The sequence below is a fragment of the Asterias amurensis genome, chromosome 1 (genome assembly GCF_032118995.1).
Source record: "Asterias amurensis chromosome 1, ASM3211899v1".
NCBI classification, from domain to species: domain Eukaryota; kingdom Metazoa; phylum Echinodermata; class Asteroidea; order Forcipulatida; family Asteriidae; genus Asterias; species Asterias amurensis.
Window position 1 is genome coordinate 13,188,293 of NC_092648.1, and position 25,291 is coordinate 13,213,583.

General features: G+C 37.5%; 4 protein-coding genes across 4 annotated transcripts; 2 read left to right on the top strand and 2 right to left on the bottom strand.

Annotated features, from left to right (window-relative positions):
* Window positions 1-423: 423 nt before the first annotated feature.
* On the bottom strand, window positions 424-14,900 carry LOC139946230 (uncharacterized). Its single transcript, XM_071943851.1, has 3 exons — window positions 14,754-14,900; window positions 10,173-11,038; window positions 424-8,361 (listed from the first exon to the last, which is right to left on the bottom strand). Exons 2-3 carry the CDS (start codon window positions 10,773-10,775, stop codon window positions 8,245-8,247), a joined length of 720 nt encoding a protein of 239 aa, XP_071799952.1. The 5' UTR covers window positions 10,776-11,038; window positions 14,754-14,900; the 3' UTR covers window positions 424-8,244.
* A 992-nt stretch (window positions 14,901-15,892) lies between these two features.
* On the bottom strand, window positions 15,893-19,096 carry LOC139939625 (uncharacterized). The gene is made up of 3 exons (XM_071935670.1): window positions 18,757-19,096; window positions 17,886-18,209; window positions 15,893-17,364 (listed from the first exon to the last, which is right to left on the bottom strand). The coding sequence occupies exons 1-3, from the start codon at window positions 18,760-18,762 to the stop codon at window positions 17,194-17,196; spliced, it is 501 nt and encodes a 166-aa protein (XP_071791771.1). The 5' UTR covers window positions 18,763-19,096; the 3' UTR covers window positions 15,893-17,193.
* Window positions 19,097-20,245: 1,149 nt separating this feature from the next.
* On the top strand, window positions 20,246-23,503 carry LOC139946247 (uncharacterized). Its single transcript, XM_071943872.1, has 2 exons — window positions 20,246-21,593; window positions 22,330-23,503. Exons 1-2 carry the CDS (start codon window positions 21,021-21,023, stop codon window positions 22,501-22,503), a joined length of 747 nt encoding a protein of 248 aa, XP_071799973.1. The 5' UTR covers window positions 20,246-21,020; the 3' UTR covers window positions 22,504-23,503.
* Window positions 23,504-23,672: 169 nt separating this feature from the next.
* On the top strand, window positions 23,673-25,205 carry LOC139946256 (uncharacterized). Its single transcript, XM_071943880.1, has 3 exons — window positions 23,673-24,172; window positions 24,685-24,787; window positions 24,977-25,205. Exons 1-3 carry the CDS (start codon window positions 23,999-24,001, stop codon window positions 25,066-25,068), a joined length of 369 nt encoding a protein of 122 aa, XP_071799981.1. The 5' UTR covers window positions 23,673-23,998; the 3' UTR covers window positions 25,069-25,205.
* The last annotated feature ends 86 nt before the right edge of the window (window positions 25,206-25,291 follow it).

Sequence of the window (25,291 nt, forward strand, 5' to 3'; positions counted from 1 at the left end):
AATCCTACTCATAAACTTCCGTCCCCCAACAAATTTTGATATCTAAGTTGTAACAACAAGATTGTAGACCTCACCTGGGATTTGAACCAGGGACCTCCGACTCCGAAGGCAAACAGTTCTACCACTAGACCAACTCGGTAAGTTAAAATATCCTGGAAAAATCCTACTGAAACAAGTATCTTCAAAAAGAATGTACTTTAAAGACACCAAACTATTTTCCACACAATAAGTGAATAGAGACATCTTTAATGACTATCACATTATTATGACTTCACACATTCATCACAAAAAATACATACTTTAAGTGAATGTTCATAATCATAACATACATGTATGTACAATTCAAAGAACACACATACATTTGCTTAAGCCTGAATTCTTTTGTTTAAAAGACATTAAATGATTAGATCAAATTCTTAAAGAAAGCCCCCTTTTTAAAGTGTAAAATGGAACCAAACAATCCCCTTAAACTAAATTTGATGCATCCTACAGTATTTGATCATCCTTCTTTTCCCCTTACCCTCAAAAAGCAATTGCATGTACCTGGATACAAATCAACAATTAGAGTGTCACCAGCTGCCAATAGGCATTTCACATGCATCCCCATAAACACAACCGGATCCCTCAATTTCTAAAGGGCAACAGACCTGCCAAGTCTTTTACTTTTGATGCGAACACCTTGCTACATTTAACAGGCGGTAAGTTATTCACCTTTTAACAGTATTTCTGCAACTAAACACCATAAAGAGGGAGGGAAAAGCCTGCGAGCAGAAATCGATGCGAGGAGATAGAAAATATCCAGTTTTTATGTTGCTAAAGAGTGGTCAGTTTGTCTACCTGAATTTTACTTGAAAAACCACCTCAAGAAAGCACAAGACCTGGGAAGCATGCTGCCATCATCTATATGTCATGGGCTCTGTGAACTTTGTTTGTATTCTAAGCATTGTTGTTTACTCGTCCCAATAAGGGGCCCAATTTCATAGAGCTGCTTAAGCACAAAAAGTAGCCAAGCACAACAACTTTATACTTACCAGAATCAAAATTTCAGCCAAATATAATTTGATATGTACTAAATGTGGCTGGTATCCTGGTAATTCTGTATAACTTTGCTGAACTTGTTTAAGCAATATTTCCAATTTCCAATGAAATTGGGTTCAGGCCATTTTGGCCAACCAGGCCATTTTGGCCAACCAGCCTCATTTCGGTTGCACTGATATTAGAACAAGCTGGTTTTACCAGAAAGAGTTTCTTACACAAGAAGGCTCAAGAAAATAGTTCATTGGAAGTTGATCCTAATTTTCCATAAATAAACAAAAATGTTATCCTGCAATTCATTCCTGCTTCCACTCTTTGAGTAAAACACTCTCCTAAAATGTCACTGGTTGACAAAATAATTAGGACGTAATTGGCATGGATTTCATGGTAAATAGTTTTGTCCAGCGGAGAAGGAAACAAATAGGCGCCTAAACTTAAGGCTTGCCAAATCTACACACACATATAGGACTCAAATTATTATACTGGCAAATATCCCATTTCAGTGTCAACACCTTTGCTTTCCTTTAGCAGAGGAAACTGGCGATGCTCAGACCGGAAATTGTCTGTGCAATAATGAAAAAGCCAGAAGAAAAAAACCTGAAACACAAAAAAGGTGTGTATTCATAAGGACCTGGAGGGTAACTTGATTCCCATTGAAAAGAAACGGCCATGACTTTAATGGGTGCAGTAGATAAAAGGAAAGGTACTAAAGTTGGTACAGCATTCTTTTATAACATGTATAGCTAGAACAAAGATCGAGCAAATCTTTATTAAAATGAATCTCTTTAAAATTTATGTCAGAATAACCAGTTACTATTATAGTCCTTGTGAGTTATTAGAAATTTGTATGCTGTTAAATCAAGGTAACGGCATGTGTTTGAAGGCGGAAACAAGGAACTTATGCATGTACCAGCATCGTACAAGCAATGTTCGGATGAGGAATAAGTAAAAACAAATTGACATTTTAGTTTGTTTTTATACATTGATCCAACAACATAGTCAAAATTAACATTCTGGAAATAATCATACTGGTAATACTTCCCTGAAGAAAGACTTACACATAGGTAACATCCAAATTTAAAAGTTATCAAAAGTAATGGAAAACAATTTTTTTTATTACCAATTTGAGAAATATTTGTGCTTGGGATAACATTCCATTTTCAAAATAATAGTAAAAAATTACGCCCAATAGAAAAAGTTGCCTTCCAACATATCTTTTTATGAGTGTGTAATAATATGGGCATTTATTTGACATTTTCTATAAAAACATGATGACGACTAGAATGAAACTCATTCGCGTTAGTTTCATAGTAATACAAAATCTAAAGGCTGCCTTGCAAAGTTACTATTTCTTTGTCAAATAATTATTACCATTGTGCATTCCCTTCTTGTAAACATGAGCATTGATTAAGTTTGTTTCAGTTTTCTTTCCCATTGTATCTCCACTTAAAGGCAGTGGACACTATTGGTTATTACTCAAAATAATTATTAGCATAAAACCTTTCTTGGTGACAAGTAATGTGGAGAGGCTGATGGTATAAAACATTGTGAGAAACGGCTCCCTCTGAAGTGCTATAGTTTCCGAGAAAGAAGTAATTTTCCACGAATTTGATTTCGAGACCTCAGATTTAGAACTTGAAGTGTCCAAATCAACCATCTCAACGCACACAACTTAGTGTGACAAGGATGTTTTTTTCTTTCATTATTATCTCGCAAGTTTGATGACCGATTGAGCTCAATTTTTCACTTGTTAAATATTTTATACATATGGTGAGATACACCAACTGTGAAGGCTAGTCTTTGACAATTACCAATAGTGTCCACTGCCTTTAAACTTAATTAGGTTACTTTTTTGAAGCTGAAAGTTCAGGTCAGCAACAAGCAAACAATTAAACAAACAAAGCTCCAAAAGGGAATGTTCCATATAGCCGTTATTCTAAAGTATAAATCTATTTTATGAATCTAAACAACACTATTCCACAAAGAGAAGACCCAACTGAATTTGAAGATTTGTTAACCAATTACCATAGCAGAAAAGTTGCCTCTAGTCCTAACTTTAAAACCGATAAGAGACAAAACCTTATTCAAATAAATCAAATAAACCATTCCATTTAGAATTTAATGAGCTTTGTTTTTCTCTCACATAACAACTATGAACAACATGTTTAACTGCAGCAATGCTTCGATTATGGTCAAACTCTTATGGTGGAATGGTGGAAATGCGATATAGAAAGGTTTGCGGTAACACCATGTAATGACTATCTCTAATGAGTTGGGGTGGTTCTGAAAAGAAACATTGGTTTCAACTTGACGTTTTCTCCAAAAGACGATCAGAGCATACTGATCGAAACGTCGAGTTGAAACCAACAGTTCTTTTCAGAACCACCCCAACTCATTAGAGATAGTCATTGTGTTACCGCAAACCTTTCTATATCTTGGTATTTTGTTAATAAAATATGAGTTTAATATTTAGAGCTGAAAATGCTGCACCCTCTCTTTGAATTGAGTTCCACAGGGCATGTAATATGAGTAGCGACAGGGTTTGCATGAGTGCATGATGCGGACTACTGTTGCACTCTGACTGACTGCTCAGAAAGAGATAAAATCTATAAGATGTACCTAGGCACGTTTAATAGTTCAAATAAAACATATAATACAACTTTGTTCGTCATCTCCTCAGATGATTTTTTTTGTAAGTGAGGGGGCAAAATCCCCCACTTTTCATTCTGTGGTTTAAAACCTCTGATTACAAATGTAACGAAGAGAGAAAAAGTAAGTGTTGTTTTAAAATCATATTGGGCAAAATTAAACTGAGGTTAAAATTCATCATGTGTTTTTAAAATAATTAAATTGTGCAGCTGCCAAATAATACGATATATTGCTCTCAGCACTGATCTATTGAGATTTAAAAGAGAAAAAAATATATTTACAACTATGTGCTGCTATCCAACAAAGTTAATCCATTAATACATGAATGAGAAAGAACTATTTGATTTATGTACATGTTTCATTTTAAGAACTCCATTCTTTGCCAATAGCATCAATTATCTCTGTGACCGCATGGTGGGTTTTAATTTTTACCACATACAAAGATAAGTTTTACTTTTTACAGGAAAATAATCACTTTCACATAATATTGTCAAAATAATTTGCCATTGAGCTCTGTTTCTCATCACAAAAGGCAGTGAATTAATACATTTACATATTCAGATGTATATTACAAAGTCCATGGATGGCTATACCACTATACATTGTTAAAACATTTGATACAAAAATTATAGAAAGACTATTTGTATTCCATTCACATCTCGGTTTCACAATACTCAAAAACAGATCACAAGAAATGTATACATTTGTTAAATTTTTGCGTATTTATAACAGAGTCAAACATGAATTAACATAGTTCTGTGGTGCTATAGTGCAGTGACAAATATTTCGAGCAGTGGGTCAGATATTTATGATTGAAGGAAGAAATCTCTCCAATTTATAAAAATATCTCTTAAGGTGAATTTGGGTGTTTTGGCTTGGAGGTTGTTACTGTTGTTTGTGATAGTAATTGTTATTCTTTGTAAACTGTTTCAAAAGGAAAGAAACACACACGAAATATCCTACCACTTTTACTTTTCATTGCTACCATTTTGGCCTTGCAGATGTTGTATTTGTTTTTGAATGAAGTACAGATGCATTTAAAACACACAACAAATTATGTCCACATGTCTGCAAAAAATAAGTAGATGTAGGCTCTGCAAAGCATCTTCAAAAACTGATAGACATCGTTTAAAAGTGGCATAAGTTTTGATGTTGAAGTTTATATAACTTGAGTTTTTTAATATTTTAGCAGCCCAAAGCCTACACCAGACTGATTAGTTTGAATCTGTGCCCAGTTCTGTGACGCTGCTCACCAAATAATTGCAGCTTACACCACCCGTAAAGCACGTACGCCAAGGGCCACAGCACGGCATAAGCCCATAATTCCACAGTAAGCAGTGCCATGAAATTGGGTTCGTGGGGGATATAAATAAAAATGCTCTTCACGGAATAGACACACACAATCATGATCACAGTTCTAATACTTTAGGGTATATATAGATACCATATGGTGTAGAAATTAATCAGCATGTAGACAGGCCACAGTCTAAAAAAATATCACGTTTAGGAATGATGAATAATTGCAAACAATACAATAAACCAGAAGCGGATCAAGAGGTTGCAGAGGAGGTGCAAGGCCCTTCTTAAGAATTGGAACTCATTGCCCAATTGTTGGTGTTTATGTCATTAAGTTTATAATCGCACAAATTCCGGCATGATTGGCAAATGTGGTTCCAAAAAAGTAAGCATCCTCATCCATATTTATGTTTGCCGTTCTATTTAGCAAATTATTTGTTCTATACAAATTGAAATTGTGTTAGAAAGAAATCTCTTTGGGTATTTTCATTATCATTAATTTTGTACAAATAACAGTTCAAACGAGTGATTTTATAAAAAAAAATACAGTCTTCAATCACATTGTTTACTTGTTTTATGCACCCAGCCCTCTTCTAAGTCCTCTACTCTGCAAACCACTAACTGGAGCCAACCCGTTACAATCACATTCAGTGCCTATACACATATATTTCAGATATCAAGATAGATTCTTTAAAAAATTAAAACATATGATTAAACAAAATTAATGCAACATTTCATCTTGCATTTTAAAAATTGATTGGTGATATATTTGTCTAAGATTTTCTCAGAACTATACCCTTTCCCTTCATTCGTTGGTAACAAATAACACAAATAATCTGGAGCTACATGTTACACAGGCAACAACAAAAACAGTTTTATAGAAACTTTGTCCTTTGTAATGCATGAGGGTTAAAACATTAATTAAAATTGTATCATGAGATGTATGTAAACTAATCTTTAAATATTTTTTTCCCCTTAATTGTATAACCTTGCAACATCAAATAGAGGAAAAGGGTTTATATTATTTTTGTAACGGCACAAATTGCGCAGCTAAAACAAACAACAAATGTAGCCCCAGAAAGAAATTATTATTCTGGGGCACTTCTCAGAAATCTGTGTCAGAAAGTCGATATTTCTAAATGTGTTTACTTAAAATACATTGTATTTTAGTGATGCCCCAGAAAATTTGTAGAAACGCTGGTGAACACTTGTTTTGATAAAAAGATTGTTTTGTTGTTGACGTTTGCATTGAAATCAAACAAATGTTCAATTAAAAGATTTTGTGCATTACAAACACTTGCTTTTACATTTGCAAACAAAAACCACAAGACTTCCATTTAATTATTTTGTTTTGTATTTGAGACTTTGAAAAAAAAAGGAGAGAAAAAAAAACAGCATCCAAAAAGTAAATTTTACAAGTTAGACTATCGACTAGATTTCACAGTAGAAGTGTCTTGGTGAGAATTCTACAAATTGGAGTTGGGCTCATTTCCATTATTGATTGCAGATCGATAAAAGTAAGTGCATTTCATTGTCAAATTGAGAACCGTTTATTTGATTTGGAAATCTGGTCCACTCGGTTTGCCGAATATTTTTCCTTTTTTTTGCACAGTCATCTGAGATGAGATATGTGGATAAGTCAACAACAAATTTAAGCCACCTCGTTCTTCCCCAACCCCCCCCCCCTCCTCCTTACCCTACACTGCTAAAATCAAAGAGGAGAAAAGAGGAAAACATGCAAACAATGCTCGTTTTTAAGAGTGGGAGGAGATAATTCTTGTCTCCACCAGGAAAAAAACCTCACTCTTCTACCCCCTTTCCCTCAGCAGCATCTCACTGCAAGAAAATGTCATCACCCACGAGTAACCCCAATAAAAGTCTTGTTGTGATGTGTGATATAACAGATAAATCAAAGATATGAATACTGATCCGACTGACTTCAGATGGAGCACACATTCTGATGCAAGACATAAAATTGTACTTGATATGGACGTGACCAGCATTAATGAGCTTTTATGATAATTTCATAACTAATGAATAAATACATAACAAAAAAATCCATTCATTACATGAATGCAATTTTGGGGGCAATAAAAGTGAAAAATAAATTTAATTTTGTGTCCATTCTGTTTGAGGCTCTTTGAATGCCAAAAATTAAGTGAAGAAAGGAGGATGCTAGACTCTTAATGCATTTTTCCCTTTACATTGTGTCCGTGCAGATTTTTGCATTATAAATATGAACATATTTTTAGTTCTCTAAAACAGGCCTTGTTGGACTCAGAATTGGTCATGCTTGAAAAAAAAACAAAGTCATTGTAATTTTGACCTTTTTCGTGTGTGTACACCATAATATTGTACGTACTGTAAAACACTGCAGAATGGCTTACTACCGGTACGTTGTTATCAGATTCTATAGACATTGGCCTGAACCACGGGGAAAAGAAATTTGAAGAAAAAAAATAAAAACACTTGAACCACACAAGGTACACCTATTATGTGTTTGTATCAAGGAAAAAATTTGATTGTCACTATTGTTTTGTGTATTTATAGCATTATTGAATAAAGATTCTTAAATCGCACCATGGTTGGGTTCAGACTATTGCCCTTTTGGCCCCAGTTTTGATTATGATGACCCTTTTCTAACCCATGCCTCAAACTAAAGCCCGGTTCATACTTACTGCGAATGCTTCGTGCAAAGTGAATTTCCTTGCATCACAAATGGAAAATGAGCACGTACCAATTATTGCGTCACCAAAATTTCACTTCGCATTTGCATTAGCAGGAAGTATGAACCAAGCTTTAGGCTCCATATCAGAACCCAAAAAGTTGTTCTGAAAATGTGTGCTTCGCTCTGGTACTTGATCTCGAACAGGTAGATGGTTCCTCTAGAACCATTTTGAAATCAGCAGTGAGCTTGGTAGGATTCGAACCAACAACGTTGTGATAGTTAGTCCTGCAGTCTAACCACTGGACAACATTGCCACATACAGGGATTCTGACAAAGATGGCATGCCGTCCTAGGATCTCCAAGAACAAGAGTCGACTCATACTCTGACTTCTCCTTGGTGTGGTGGGTTGGTTGTATAGACCTTATGCACATGACGTCATTTCAGTAGGGCGCCCTCACCTAGAGGAGGTTGTTCATTGGCAAATACTGTGCGCCACGCATACAAATCCGTGCATCTTGATTGTTTCGTCACCGTTTTTCCTCTAAGATGGCGGCTGGATGACGTCAATGCATAAGGTCTATTGTTGGCACTCGGGCTACATCATCATGCTTCCACCTCCTCCAAAAGCTGAGGTACTGACTGACATAATTCCCCCAGTCCCACGTTTAGGAGATGACAGGAAATCGGACAAGTTCACCTTCTTCATTTGGTTCTGTAGAGAAAGGGGGAAGTGAAGATACAAAACAATGATGTTTGGTCTAATGCAATTAGTGTGTGTTGCTAAAAATAATGATAGAGTGAACAAATCTACATATTTTTGTAGATATCAAGGGCTTTATAAACTAAAGTTTTGAAACAAAAACCCGACTCATAATTAGTGTGTAATGAAAACCAAATTGGCTTAACCAGAGGGGGGAGGTGGCAGCCTGAAGCTCAGAAGCATTGTACCCACTTTTTGTTGACAAATGAGTTTTAATAAAATGCAGAAATTAATGGTTGCCTCCCCCCCCCCCCACAAAAAAAAAAAAAAAAAGATTACGGCAGTTCTAAGTGCCAGGAAATGTCTCTGAAAATTCCAATTGTTGCGCGTCTTGTATATGTGCCCAAAACATCTCAGGGCTAAGGAGCATCAAACCGTTTTGTGCTTTCAAAATCAACGTTTTTGTGTGGCTAATATAGCGCTACAGACACAGCTTACAATAACATATTGGTAGGCCTACAGGACTCCATTTTTATAAGCACAAAAGAAGCTCAGTACAACAAAATTATACCTATTCAGAATATGGCTAGGCCTACCAACCAAATTACAATGTCACATTTTGTATGCTCAACCGTAAAGTTTTTAAAGGGGGGTGTCTATTTTTGGTAATAACTTTTAAGAGCAATGGAACTTTGGGCGTTTATTCTATGAAACATTGACCCCACTATTGACCCCACAAACAGCAAAAGTTTACCTTACCTCTCAGATTTTTATTTTATTTTTTTGGCTTAATCAGCTTTATGAAATTGCCCAAGGACAAGCTGACATGACAAATGGCTTTTTACATTGTGTATATCTATTTGTACAATTGATGTAGATTACTTAAAAAGCACACCAACTTATATGATGTGTAGTTTGTATACAGGGTTGAAGGTACAACAAGGGGACCAAGACTCTGTAAGGTCAGCTAAAAATATCAGTTGTTTGGTGTAAGGTTATTAGGTTCATCAAGATAAGATGCTTTTAATGTATTATCCAATGCCTCGGATAAAACCGATTAGGCTGATTCTGCCCGATTGGTGTTAATCATTAATAAATTGATAACTTTGCCAAATACTTTGATATTTGTAAGGCATGCCTTATATTATAAAAATAGGGTTAATTGCTGTTACAGTTCTGGAGGTAGTTCAAGTTTGTTCAAAAATTGTCTATTATTTCTATTTAAAAAAAAATAAAAAAAATTCCTCATCCTTTTTCAAAGTTAGCTCTCCACAATTACTTTTACTCCTCATTAAAACACTTTCCACCAAAATATATTTTCTTGATTCTTATTAAGAGTTTCTACAAAAGTTTCCATTAAATCCTCATCATTAAAAGAGCGCTGTTTCAAAACAATTTCTTTTAGTCTTTGTTTAAAACTTGTTTTCACCCAAATATGATTTCTTGATACTTACAAAGAGATTATGAAAAAAATTCTACCTAAAATCCCCAACTATCATAAAAGGGCACTGTTTCAGAACCTGAGATATTTAATGTACAGTGAAGCAATAATGCAAGTTACAGCGTAATCACCATTCATGCCTGATTTAGTCCACTTCATGAAAAAAAAAGTTAGTCCAATCAAGCAAACTACAAACGCAGTCTCAATGCTCGTTCTGTTGACAGTTGGAGGCAAACCAACTCAACAACGGGTGACCAATTTCAAGCATATGAAGGTCTTTTAAAATGTCAAAACAACAATTTCTAATATCTCGACGACCAAACATCTATATGGATACAGTCCAGCTGACAAACAAAAACAAAAAGATATTGATTGCCCTTACCATTTTCTGCTTGTGTTTCTCGTGCTTGACGTTGATTGGTGGTGCCTTGGTTTTTGCCTCGATCCATTCCCGGTATTTGAGGTTACGTGGGGGCGGGTCAACCGTTTCTGGGGAGAAACTAACGCTCCGCTGTCTCGAACGTTCCTCGACGTTCTCCCCGTGGGAGAAGGTAGCCGATCGTCCTCTTATACACGACCTCGTTGGGGAGGCTGGGAGGGGGCTCAGTTGGTCCCCATCCGTCTCGTCTTGGTCACCTCCTTCGCTGTCGTCTTTTCTCTTGATGCGTGTATCCTGAACATCAGCGCATGCTGACAGAGAGCGTCTCCTCCCAAACCTTAAAGGCACTGGAACAGGAGCAGACTCCTCCCTCCCATCTGATTCAATCACATTGTCAGTTTTGATTTCCTTTGTGTTTTTTTCCTCAGTCGATACCTCTGGGCTCTCCTCCGGAGCCTTGTGGGATCCGTCAGAATCGTGATGCTCCTCGTGTATCTTCCTTAGATCTTTCTTCTTACTGCCTCCACTGAACATCTTGATGCTCAGGCGTGGTCGGTTCTTCTTCTTCTTGTCGCACTCTGCGTTCTCTTTGTTATCAGTAGACATTATTTTGTTTTGTTCGGCAAGAACTCAAGTGAACGGTGTCCAACACGATAAATTCAAATCATACAGTGACAAATCTCACAGCGCATATAAAACTCCTGTAGCTTCAAAGCAGGGTTAATACGGATTTCTCACATCACTCTGCTACGATACTGATGATTTTTAACCGACAAGGTACTTCACAAAAATTTCTACCGAGTTTGTAAGTACTAAAGCCACATCTTGTTGACCCAGATCAGTGCAGTATGAAGCTATTTACAACGTACCTGCAGCAACCGAAAACAAAACAAATCCGGGAGTTTGAGTGCAAATCAGTTTGTGTACATAGTACATAGGTCGTTGTTGTCATTTATCAAGTGTTTTTCTGTCAACTTGTGACTCTAGCAAAGTGTTTTGTTCAAGTATGGGGTGGCATTTTCTTTTCTCTCGTACAACAACGTTTTCAGTGAAAGAGGGACATGATGAGAATTTTATTTCCAAGTTAGAAAATTTGTTATTCTCTTCAGGGGAACCAAAGCCTTGTTCAAAACACTATGAAAAAAGTTCAGGAAACTTTAACTTCTTCGATTGGTTACAGGAATAAAAAACATGGTTCTCCGAATGATTGTTGTCAACTTGTTAGTTAAGATTTGCCATAAACAGCAAGGAGTGTTGACTCGATAGTTAAGATTTGCCAATGATAGCGAGGAACCTTGACTTGATAGTAAAGATTTGCCAATGATAGCGAGGAACCTTGACTTGATAGTTGAGATTTGCCAATAATAGCGAAGAACCTTGACTTGATAGTTAAGATTTGCCAATGATAGCGAGGAACCTTGACTTGATAGTAAAGATTTGCCAGCGATAGCGAGGAACCTTGACTTGATAGTTAAGATTTGCCAATGATAGCGAGGAACCTTGACTTGATAGTAAAGATTTGCCAGCGATAGCGAGGAACCTTGACTTAATAGTTAAGATTTGCCAATGACAGTGAGGAACCTTGACTTGATAGTAAAGATTTGCCAGCGATAGCGAGGAACCTTGACTTGATAGTTAAGATTTGCCAATGATAGCGAGGAACCTTGACTTGATAGTAAAGATTTGCCAGCGATAGTGAGGAACCTTGACTTAATAGTTAAGATTTGCCAATGACAGTGAGGAACCTTGACTTGATAGTAAAGATTTGCCAGCGATAGCGAGGAACCTTGACTTGATAGTTAAGATTTGCCAATGATAGCGAGGAACCTTGACTTGATAGCCAAGATCGGCAATCTTCTTAATAGCTAAGATTTGCCATTCATAGCAAGGACCCTTAAAAAGCCCAACTAAATATTTTCAGGAACTGTTTTGTTGAATAGGTCCTTTAAGTGTTCTTACTGCATGAATAAGTGCAATGCGCGAAACATTTTTCCTTGGTTAAAAAAGTGAGGCCTAAATAATTTCCTTTAAAGAAATTTTAACATTGCTCTGTTTTCATGGGTTATTCAGAACAGTCCATGGCAATTAGGCCCTATCTCAAGAAAACTAGGAAGTCATTGATTCCTCGTGAGAATACTTTAAATTTCAATGGATTTTTAGCAGTACCACTACTGCCTAGACCATAAACCTTGGATACATTTTGGCGGTCGTAACCAATAACTGTTTCAGTTGAAGTGACCAATCACTCGCCAATTGACCGAAGCAGTTATTACTTGCCAATTGAACGAAGCAGTTATTGGTTGTGACCGCCTAAATGCACCCTTGACATTAGCCAAATTCCACCCGGCGACACTTTGGAGTAAGAATCCATAATACTTCAATGACAAACAAAATTGTATTGATGATTTGAGGTCCCTTTAAAGTGGTTTGCATTATGTGACCGGTTATTCTAAATATTTTACAACACAGGCCTATCTGCTGACTGATCGTTTTTAAGTCAAATCAATTTCTGGGAGGAAAAAGAAGGGGAAAAAAATACTAATTTTATTTTATTTATACACAAGAGTAATCAAAGATGTGATTATTCTTTTTTCATACTTTTAGTTAATTAAAAAAGGGAAAATCACATCTTTGGTGTCTACACATTGTTTGAGCCTTCCTTTTTCATTCAGCTACAGGAGTTTAATCAAAATTGATGAATGCAAATTCAAAGCAGTTGAATCTTTGCAGTTTTCACCACAAGGTTGAGTTACAATCAATGAATCATTCATAAACTGGTCATGAATTTTTCATGGTCAAATCTAAAGGCCTTCAAGCTGCACTTTGGATGAATGGGTCATTACTACTTCAAAGATCACGTGATTTCAATTTAAGGAAGGAGACAGTTTAAAATCCCAAGGGCTATAATTACAGCCTAGCGTTTTGACTTTCCTAGCGATGTCAATACTCATCAATCACGTTTAAAAAAAATTATTCTCCAAAGAGTTTATCAATTAACTTTCCATTAGACCATTTTATTGAATAACTGTTTGTTGCCAAGGTAATGCAACTGCAGTGTGTCATCAAAGAACTGGTCAGCAAGACTCGTGTTTTTAATTTTCAATGGCACAGTTGATTTAGGATGTCAGCTGATCAGAACATGTCAAGTTGTATTACAGTATTTTTTAAAGATAAAAATAAACAAAAAATAATCGTACAAACTTCAATATAACCTTCAGCAAAGCCATTGACTACTCTCAACAGGCCGTTTGTAATTAAATTTTGTTGACTCCATCGAAAAATCTCAAAACTTCCAAATTCCCTTGAAGAGACTTAGCCTAGTCAAATAGCATAGAAAATGTCAACTAATGAAATCAGTTTTAAAATCTCCAAAATTCCTATTGAGACATAGCCTAGTCAAACAGCATAAAAAATGTCAAATAATAATTGTTTGACTAAAATAATTGTCTGTCAAAAACCACCCCTTGAACACGAAGGGTTAACATGCAGAATCAATCATTAACAATCTTGTTATAAAGCTGTCATTAAAATGACTGTTTTGCCAAGTCTACAGTATCGACATTCAAAATGATTCAAACGTAAGGCATGAATCATATTGAACGCATCTTTGTTTTGTCAACTTCAAGGACCGAGGATAAATCCCAGAGGAGTTTTTGATTTGTTTTAAAACTGTGTGCATAAAGTCAGTCTGAAGTGGCTTGAAAAAAGTGCACGAGTCATTCTTGAAAGATTAATTCATTTTCATCCAACACAAGACCAACTTGTTAATTCACTTATTAAGTGAACACTTAAGTCATTTGGGGGTTTTCAGTTAAATGCTCGGACGGCCACATGTCTGCATGGGGTTAAGTATTTGGTATAACAACTTCCTGTCACTTAAATAATAATTATTATTATTACTTGTGATTTTTTCATCATTAAATAAATCTCCCCCCCCCCCTTCATCAATACCAATAATATGCTTTTAAACTGACAATTTTATCACCCCTGTGTACCTACTATAGCATGTAGTAATAGGGAAATTTTGTAATTGTTTTCCTCTTTTTCCATTGCTGTCCCTCCCTGCTGACATAAATCATAATCAGACACTCCAAAAGTAAAGAAGTGTTGTTTTACTGGTGCCTTTATTAACAACATGTTCCCGTTTAATAGTCAAATGCTAAATTTGCTTTATCATATGGAACATGTGAAGTGGCTAAAGTAAAAAAAAGACCGAATTCCAACACAAAATTTCAGCCGAAGTTTACGTCCCCTTGTTAGGTAGTGCAAAGACAAACATCGCGACGTTGTCGATATCGACAGCTCGGTACCGTCAACAGTTCGCAGACGGCCATATTATTACAATGACAATGTATACTAGTACACATTACAACAGCTCATGCCACCAGTTCCGCCCAACCAGGCACAAGCAAGAGGAAACCATCATTCCTTCAACAATGATCGTTTTCGACACATTTTTCAAAAGTATAGAAATTTGGGGTACAAAATATCATAAATTGAATATCGTTTACATTTTAACACAATTCAAAACAAAGTGCGACTTGATTCAACACCAGTGCAACAGAATAACTAAACTCAACTCACCTAAATCCCCTTCATTTCTCGTTCATTCTGTAGATTTGCTTGTAACGGTAGTTCTGCGGTTTTATATGGCAATCCAATGACCAAAAACTACACTATCAACACAGCGTGCGTTATGTGCGACTTGTTTACTGATGTGTGGCGTACTCTCTGACTGCACCAGTTCTGTGTTGTGTTTACATCCAGATTCACTAATAGCCGTCGGATTCCCCGTCAGTCGCGTACAAAACGTACACACAGGCCGGCCAAGGCTAGCGTGACCTACTTCATCAAACACGTTGTGTGTGTGTGTGGTGACCCTGGAATAAGCCTGGCTCTTGCTGGGTTTTGATGACGTATGGTGTGCGCACAAGGCCAAGTTGTGTAAGTTGAACAAGGACACAATCAATTCAGTATAAATCATCATTATCAAGGCCTGTTCATCTTACAAAATAATACAAAACAATTAAATAAATTATTGAAGCAGTAGGCTGTCTGGCGTCACCACAATACGTAGCGTTGAAGAATGGTAGGCGATTGTAAATAAATTACTAAGTAATAAATTGATAAAAAAATAACCTTGCAAAATCTCACAAAGTTAGAGTGACACTGTCAATTTTGAATCAATACCAGTCACTTTTGAAGAGTAGGCCTACGGCTGAGGCACTAAATCCAATAATAGAGTCATGGCGCTTCTCTGGTGGGTAGACTCGTTCTTTAATAAAATAGTGCAGAATGAAATTCATTTGTTGGAAAATGGGTGTTTGTGGTTCAAATTACATTATCTCAACTCGATGTCTATAATAAAGGTACATCAAGGTCTATACTTTTATTTTATATAAACGATACCCTACATTACCATAGAAGTAGAATGGCGGTAATTGAGCCTAACAGAGCGGCAAAACCACAATCCAGTTGAATGATTGTCATAAGATCAAATTTTAGTCAAAGGGAAACTTGATGATTTTTTTTAAAAGAAAATGTCTTATCAATTGTAAAAATAATACCCCAAAAACATCATTAATTTCTTTAAACAGGGTGAAAGGGGACTCCCATGTTTACTCTCTACCAAAACAACAACTTGGCCATTGTCTTTCAATTTCTCCATGATGTTTTTGTTGTTGTCAATGAACACTATAAATAGGACAGTGCCTCCCGTGTTGATCCAAATCTTTTTAGGCTAACTTAATTAGCGACCACTGATTTGTAAACCGTATATTGATTGTTTGAGACCGAAGGCTTCAATTACTGCAAGTATCTTGCCTTATTTATCTTCTGAAGTTGTGTTAATTGGCGATAACGATCATTGACCAATCCTCAATTTCAGTTTTGCCTTTGGCCTTCGGCAATAAAAGATGTTACGTAGAAAAACGTGTAAAGGAACTTTGTGGTGCTATGTGTATGGAGTGAACGCAATCACATTAACTGATTTTAAATTATCCATTATGCGGTTCACATGCAGACAAAAACTGACTTATTTTAGAAATGTTTTAAAGGTTATTTTCTTGGAATTAGAGAGACGCATAGAAGTTTTGATTGAATTGTTATTTTTTATTCCGGGATTCTTTATTAGGCTTTACTCCCTCTTATATCAGACTTTGAGAATAGCACAAGCCTTCGCAGACTAAACACTGTGAAAAAGTGTCGCAAAACTTGACTGCAATTTATAGTTAAATTTGCAGTATATTCACTCTAAATGATTCATAAAAACTAGGCGGTATAAATTCGAGAACTTTTTGCCATTCACTCAAGCAAACAAAACATACGTACGGTCGCATGTAACACCGCCCTCTGCAGTTTTGGTTCGGTGATGATTTTAGCTCAGAGGGAAAAGGGTCCCTGTGCAGTGATGTGGCGGCCATTCAAAACCCCCATTTCTTCGTACGATTGAAAAAGGGAAGCATGGTATTTACATCATTCCAGTCTTACTATGCATTAATTTATTTCTCAAGTCAATAATAAGTACCTCATTATTAAGCCCCCCCCCCCCAGGGTGATCCACCGTTTCCACCTCAAAAAAGTTGTATTTCAGTTTAAAGTTCATTCTCATGCCCATTGAGGTATGGTGGATAGGGGTGCACTGTTTGTAAACAGACAAATTTACCCTAACCAAATACATGTAGTAATGTGTCCAGAATAAGTATATAAAATGTCTTATGAAGAGGGCATTCACACTTTCATTTGCTAAACTCCTGTGAAAAATATCGATATCGTAGCTCACGCCTGAAGAAACCTGAAGCCATTCAAAACAACTTATGAAAGGATAGCAAATAAATCTATACATCCATGGTTCACTCTGTACGACGTATGGGGTAATTGTGCAAATCGGTTCCATGGAGCCAGTAGTTTCTCTGTTCCCCCAACTCCAAAATACTCAAAGGCTGTGTATGCTTCGAGTGTGTAAAAAAAATAATATACAACTGTACAAAGCAAGGCACAATTTCAAGCAGTCTTTAAAAGATTGTCACAAAAACAGGGTAGAAGTGACATAAGCCTCTTGCATCTCCGCGTATTTATAGTTCGATGACATACGTTGATGAATGTCACATGCAATGGAGGCTGAACTAATCGGTGACGCAAACAGCAAGGAGCTAGTGCCGAGATGTTGGACGCCCTTTCTGAGGTTTTTCTTTATCTGTATGGGAAGAAAAAAATCATTGTCATTGACTCCACTGATAATGCAATGTTTATATGTGAATTGTTAGGTTGGTGGATACTTTTTGTCAAACTTTTAATGTTAAAACTTTAAAACTTCCTATGAAGTGAACTTATACGTATAACTTGCAAGTGCTGTAGCCCATGGTAGGCCACCATTTTGATTACATGTATTTGAGTTTTATGCAAAAAACCCAACTGGGTATTTTCTTCAAATGAGGAGCTCATGTTAAAGACAAAAACATCGAAAACAACGTTTTGTGATGTAGCCAACTTATTGTGATTTGGCAAATTTAACAATCAACATTGCCAATATTTCTGACGGAACTCTAAGTAATAACTGGTAATATATTAGACCTATACATTATACCAATTGAGATGGGCTTTGAAAAAATAGCTTTAAATTGAACATTCCTCGAGTAGCAGTTTCTACTATTTCTAAACAACCTTTTCAAGTTGTCAAAATTTAGAAAAATGCACTCCTTGTGACTTCTTTCTTACCTTTTTAGACGGCTTCTTTCGTTTCAACCTATCAGCTTCCACGAAACCAGAGGGCTCGTTGTTGTTCTCTTCTGCCTCTGCCGTCGAAAGCTGAATTTCAACGGCAGGGTGAGGAGTGCATTCCTCCCTACCCTCGTTGACTTCTCGATACGGGGCGAGGGAGCAGAATCCAGCAGAGTGGCGGATTGTTTTTAGTGGGTGACGGAGAGTTTGGAAGACTAGGCTGACGGCAGACCGGAAGATCAGGAACAGTTCGCACCCGCCAGGTTGGGTGGGGTCAATCGTGGATGAATTCGATGTCCGATCGTCGGATTTGTTGTCTTGCTGAATGAGAAAACATATATCAGACATTATTAATGTTAAATCTTTGGATTAGGTCTATGATGTTGACACTTTAAGGCGGTGTTTAGTGGCAGTGTTCTGCATTATTATGGTCTTCAAAATTAGAAGAAACGAGAGGGGAACACCACCAAACAAACAAATAACTCCCAGGTCTGCCCGACTCTAAAACTGGTCAGGCCCTGGACACGGGATCAAAATACTTAATCTACAAGGCACTGTAATGGTCGGCCAGCTCACTGCTAATATAACTATTTCACCCCTTCAATTGTCATCTTTGGTCTTTGGGCAGTGAGGGTTGGAAGACTTGTTGATGCTTCAGATAGCTGTATTTGGTTAGCTTTGAGTCAACCAACAAGTTTGAACACAAATCGCAAGTTGATATTACGTCACTGCTGAAATTGCCACGAGCATGGGCATCTTGTACAGGTATATATCTTTGCTTTAAAAGATAACACAGCATGCATCGTCTGTATTTGTTCACTGTACTTGCCTGTGTCCCACGCAGGGTACAAACCCCCACAAAACTTACCCCCATTATTGCAGCTAGGCCGTTCAGACGATTTGGACTTCAGTCGCAACGGTCGAGTCCTTACAAATTACATGCATCTGAGACGGATCGAGGTAGATTCTCTTACCGCAATCTTATGGAACGCGGTTTTGCATTAAAACGCCCAACCTACACTCTGTGGTGGTACAATATTGACGTAGTCGTAAACAAACCACTGCTTATGACCTGGATACTTCAATGAACAATCTTTGTAAAGGAGTCTATTTGTACACTACGGTTTTTTTTTCTAAGACGAGCACAATGCAACTTTACACCATAGATCAGCATGGATCTCCATTACATTGTTCACCGTGTTCCTATATGTACGCCAACACGTACAAAGTTCATGAAAGATGCAACTTCGATTCCCATAGGCCTACAAATAATAGTTGTTTAGGTTACCACTCAGCAGGTGAATTATTAAAGCGATTATTAAAAGGCACGCCTGCTTGTAAGCCAAATATAGTTTATCCATGAATTTATATTAAATTTTGTGGTCGTTCAATATGTATTGAAATTTTGCCCCTATACACGTACATAAAACAATAACAATTTTGATTGACGCTCGTTAAATCCGAAAATTTTGAGGTTCATTGCGTCCATAAAAAAACCCACAAAAAACAAACACTCAGATGTAATGTAGGTCTGCGTCTAGTCATGGAGGTAGAAGTACCTCCATGGAACAGAAATGGAAATGGACGTCTAGAGAAGCACAGTCAAATACTCCATGGTTCTGGAGATGTTTACCGAGCCAACGCAGCCTCTTCAAGGTGCAACGTGAACTCTTTTAACCCATGCGAGTCTCAACTTCAAGGCACGACGCGACGGGGCGTGAGAGCAAATCAACTACAGACTGTGATGACATGTAGAAAGCAGAAGCATCATGGTAGAAGGGAGAAAGATGGAGAAAGTAACCACAGAAAGACATTGGACTACAATAGGAATAATGGAAGGCACGTTGTGGCTCCTCATTCGACATTTGAAATTCTTTGCCTGGTTGTTGCCAACAACGAAATAAGATGGACAAAACATACTCTTCAGTGCTTTTTAGAAGCAGATTTTATAGCTGGTTTATAAAGGTCATTGGAAGCAAGCAGATTTGCTTACCAATCGGTACTTCGTAAAGAAACTATTTATGGAGAGAATTATTTAATGAAAAAAAAAACCTTAAAAAGTTACCAATGTTTTTTAATATGACCTTTTACATCGTTAGGGAACGTGTGGAGCTTAGAGAATTGATTGAAATCAATCACTTAATTATAATATCAAATATTTTTTCCATATTCCTTTTGCTATCAATAACAATAATGAATATCGATTCCAATTTTGACAAAAATTGTCAGATTATGCACGCAAGGGTTCGATTGTTAATAACATTGGTTAATGAGAGCAACGCAATATGGCGTTATGTTTTTATACACAGACCTCAATTCCCTGTTCACGCCATGTCATAAATAAACAGGTGGTTCGACCCTAATTTTATTACAGGTTTATTATTTACTGCATGTTCACTCCAGGTTTGGGCCTATTCATTTCTCAACAAATCAGTCGTGTAAACTTTATTTACATAATCCACACAACAAACTCATTCCTCCATTGACAGCCATACAGAGCAAGAGCCTATCTCTACCACCAGGGTTCACCTCACAAAAAGTAAAGTCTGACCCGACCTCGGTTTGCCAAAGTTGACTGCACCCCAGAGGTTGGGTCGATAGGGGGTGTTTGGTGTGTTCACAATGGGCCTGTTACGTTGTACACAGAGCAAAGGATGAGAGAGAGGCTGCTTTACTCTGTGTGTTCTCTCCAGGTAAACATGATGACCGTCTGTACTTCGTTCCCTGTTAATCTTCCCAATGATGGTGCTGTGATAACAATGTCGTGCCATCCGTCATAATGTAAATTGAACAATTGTCATCTGATATCCGGGAGCTGGTGTAATGTTACATTACAGTGAACGAGTGGTGGTTTTCTGCGTTGAGATGTGAACTCAATGAACGAATCGCTAATGGTGGACTGACGTCAAGCAACTTGAACACCATACATAGACCCGCGGACTGGTCCTCTTGGTGGGAACGTGAATATGAAATCAACCCTGTGATCATTAATATTTTACCAGACTAAAGTAGTTTGAAAGTCACCACACACTGTATATCTCTTGGTCCTTGTTTGCTGATGTCTGGCGCTAATGATTGAATATTGTGAGTGAATTCATATACATATATTTTTCAAAAGTTACGTAGGCCAAAATGGTCACTCTCAAAGATTTCATCAAAGACAACTCGACGACAGAGACTTCCAAAAAGAAGAGACGACTAAAGTTGAAAAATTTAAACCCATTTCGCAATCGTAAGTACAAGACATTGAATGATGACCTACAAAATCCCGACTTTGACCCAAATCCAAAAATTTCGAGCGACGGCGATCAAAATGTACCACCATTATGCTCGACCAACGAGAAGGCCGGCAACTTGGCTGCTGCGTCCAAACGACAGCTCCCCAAGGAACTGCTCCAATCGGCCCGGGGTCGGTTGGGGTTGTCCAAGGTCAACCAAGATGACCTGTATCCAGGGAAAAGGGCCCGTAAAGAAGGGTCGTCTGAGTGCCTCATTGATACGGTAGAAGCTGAACTTGCATCAGGCGATGACGTCATCAGTGATCCCACTCTCACAAACAGTGACGACGAGGAAAATGGGAATGTGAGGACTAAAAGACCAAGCATTAAAAGAGTTGTAATATCTGAAGAGATAGAGGTTATAGAGACTGAAGTCGAGGGAGAGCTCAAGAAGAAAAAGAAGTCGAAGAAGAAGAAGATCAAAAAGGTAAGATTTACTCCACTAATGACGTCGGAATCAGTCATCTTTTAAAAGAGTATTTAATGGGGAGGTTCTGCTGCCTGATAAAGAAGTCTCATTTCTGCTTTGTGTCACTTCCTTTTTTGCTGTCCTCTATATGCATACAACAATCTGCCTAATGTTACAGGTGGTGTGACCAATCCCATCGCGCTATTATCAATAAAATAATGTTGCTCTGGTTTCTTAATGAGAGCATATGATGTACTTCCCTGTCCAGCCGTCCAGACTACTATAAATAATATACACACATTGTAAATACATTAACCTTTTAAAAGGCAGTGGACACTATTGGTAATTACTCAAAATAATTATTAGCATAAAACTTTACTTGGTAATAAATATAAAACCTTAATTTGTGGCGAGTAATGGAGAGAGGTTGATGGTATAAAACATTGCGAGAAACGGCTCTCTCTGAAGTGACATAGTCTTTGAGAAAGAAGTATTTTTCCACGAATTTGATTTCGAGACCTCAAGTTTAGAATTTGAGGTCATGAAATCAACCATCTAAAAGCACACGACTTCGTGTGACAAGGGTGTTTTTTCTTTCATTATTATCTCGCAACTTCGACGACCGATTGAGTTCAAATTTTCACAAGTTCGTTATTTTATGTATGTTGAGATACACCAAGTAAGAAGACTGGTCTTTGACAATTACCAATAGTGTCCACTGTCTTTAATATTCCTTACTTTTTCTCACTCACAGGCTGGTAAGAGAGCTATCAAGTACCTTGGACACGGTTTAACCAACATGGCGATGTCACTTCGATACCTCACCCCGGATGCTGCCATCGCACCTGCCTTGAATGAGATAGCCCGTCAGAGGGAGCAGCGGTACAGGGAACTTTCTGCTGCGATGGCGTATACTATGATGACGTGATGATGTAGATAACTCGATCACCCACGAAAGAGCCGGCCACAAACGGACAGCCCAAAATCAAATTCCGGCGCAAATTCAACCCCACTATAGCATAAGGCTGTGGGCTCTATACATTTTACAGAACGAGGAAAGAGGCAGACAGTTAAAGTTTTACCCACTGCTGTATACACGGGCACTCTTGCAACTTACTACTCAAAACCAAATTTTATTTACAACCACTTATTGACAAAGTGAAATGCAACAGTTTTGTTCCAAATGGGAGCCCAGGGTTTATCGGCCGAACCTGAATATTTCTGAAATTTGCAGTCGGAGAAGACCTAACAAATAAAAAGAAAATGACAAGGGGGGGGGGGGGGGTAGCCACCTAATCATGATGAAAACAAGCCTTTAAGTGTATTTTCTTTCTTTTGGGAATATTGTTTATCATAGTTTGATAAAGAAAATATCGAATAACATTTTGCTAGCGTTGAGATTGCAATAAAAGCCAAACCTTTATAAAGATGATATTTTTATGAAACGTATTATGAAAATACAAACGCTGCAAGAAGTTTTGTACAAAATAATGTTTTATATGTGGAGAGTGCACTCAAGGAAATCTCGTGATATAAATAAGTATGTGTGAATGTGTGAATATAAAAAGGACAAAGCCAAACTATTTTTTATTAGGATTGCCACTGATTTTCATCGAGGCTGTTAAGCGAAACTGCAAGTGGCCCAGATTTAACAGATTTATAAAGTTGCCAGCCATAAAATGTTTTTTTTAAAACTTGTTCTCTGCCTAATTTTGTCTAATAAAGCAGGGACATTTGACAGACACATCTTTTAACATAAGTTTTATGGAACTGAGCACAGCGCCAGTATTTTACTGTATATAACAATGTTTTTTTTTTGTTTTTTTTTTGACATAAGGTAATTTAAATGATCATGGTTATTTTGAACTGGAATACTGTGCGTAGAAGTATCCAATCATGGAATTTTAATTAACAATGACGTGTTTTAGTTCATGTACATAGAGACTCATATGTTGTGTTTATTCCCCCCCCCCCCCCTCACGGAGGTTAAGTCACGCGCGCACATTCTTCAACCATTGTTAATGACGCGTGGTCAAAACATCTGTCCAATGGGCGCTGAGCTTGGCGCATATTCTTTTTACTGTTCTTTACATAATGTAATTTGGCGTGTGCGACGGACGTGGAGGACATCTGACAACACAAGTATAAATATTGTGGCATAATGTGCATGTATTTTGTGAAAAGGAATTGAATCATGCTGCTTTATTACTTGGATACGATACACTCAACTTTATAGAACATTTATAGGCCATATTAAAACCGTTCTTCATGGATTAGTACATGTATACAAATATTGTAGTCAGTAGTCAGGTCGACCTACGCCGCGTAGTGCTTAACCAGGCAAGTCGTGCACGTGTAAGCAGACAACATCCATATTATTTCGGCGGGAAAAACGACAGTCAGATGTTGGACAAGTCTGCAAGATGGCATACAAATGGTGGTCAGCCCTCAAGAAGACCACGAAGAAGGAACTGCTCGTTCAGGTGTCGATTCTACTTGCCGTGTTTCTCATTGCGACCATCCTCAACGATCTCGTCGCCTACACCATCACCCAAAACACCCACCGCTCAACTCAGAATCTCAGCGAGTCTGTGCTGGTAAGAAAATATCACAGGTGTAGCAGCCCGGTAGTTGGACGTCTCTTTTCGTCGTAGTTTTACTTCTGTTTCCAAAGCCAACGGCAAGAAGGGCGTCCTAATACGGGGCTACACTCATTATTCTCGACGTGCTTTAAATTATTGTGGGAGGGGAGGGGGAAGACAAGTGTTGAGTTGTTAAAGTTTGTTATTAAAAAACAAATACGCAAACACTTTTTACGTTAGCCGAGTGGATGAGGTGCGTTTATATGGTCTAAACAATGACACATTGTCAGCGCCATGGACCACTAATGTACCGAATGAGGTATATGCTATGGCATGGGTAGTGGACAATTTTGTTTCTTTTTCATTCATGTATTTACAGCCGGGCTGGTGAAGTTTCAAAAATGCCTTTCCCGCAACCACTATAAATTTGGACTCTGCTTTTGTCACAATAAAAATCCTTAGGTGTGGCCACAAGGCTAAGCCTTTACATGCTTGATCTAGTTTGACTGCTTTATTTTTTATCGTAGGTTATGCACATAATATCGTTTTACATGGCACTGCTTGGCTTTGTGTACATCACCCAAGCAGGCAAGCTCTGGCAGACCGCCCGCTTGGAATGGTTGTCAATCGGTAAGAAAACAAACTTCGCATTTATTACGTATTTATATTTCCTCTTTCCTTTTCTAGAAAAAGAAGGAAAGTTCAAAGTTGAGTTGCAGGGTTCTTTTATGGGCTACGAGGTGTGTGTAATAGTGGGCTTTATAGTATACATCATTGTTAATTTTCAAAACATAAATGTTCTCTAATCTCTGTCACCAGTGTTGAATTTCCTGGTATGTTTCGTGCGAGTTGCAATCGAGGCTTCCTTCATTCAGTTCCGACGGGAAGAGTACAGAAACTTCACAGAGTAGCAGGGATAGCGCCCTCTATAGATTACAGATGACTACCTCAGGCAACATTATTTTCTGCAGGTCAAATGAAAGTGAAAGTTTCCCCCAGTCAATGTGTGCCTTAGTTATCCGGACACAATCTAAAATGTTGACCTGAGAATTTATTTGAGAATCCATTGTTTCTCTTTCCTTCGACATTTTCTTTTTCTGGAAGAGATAAAAAAAAAAAAGGAAACTAATGCAA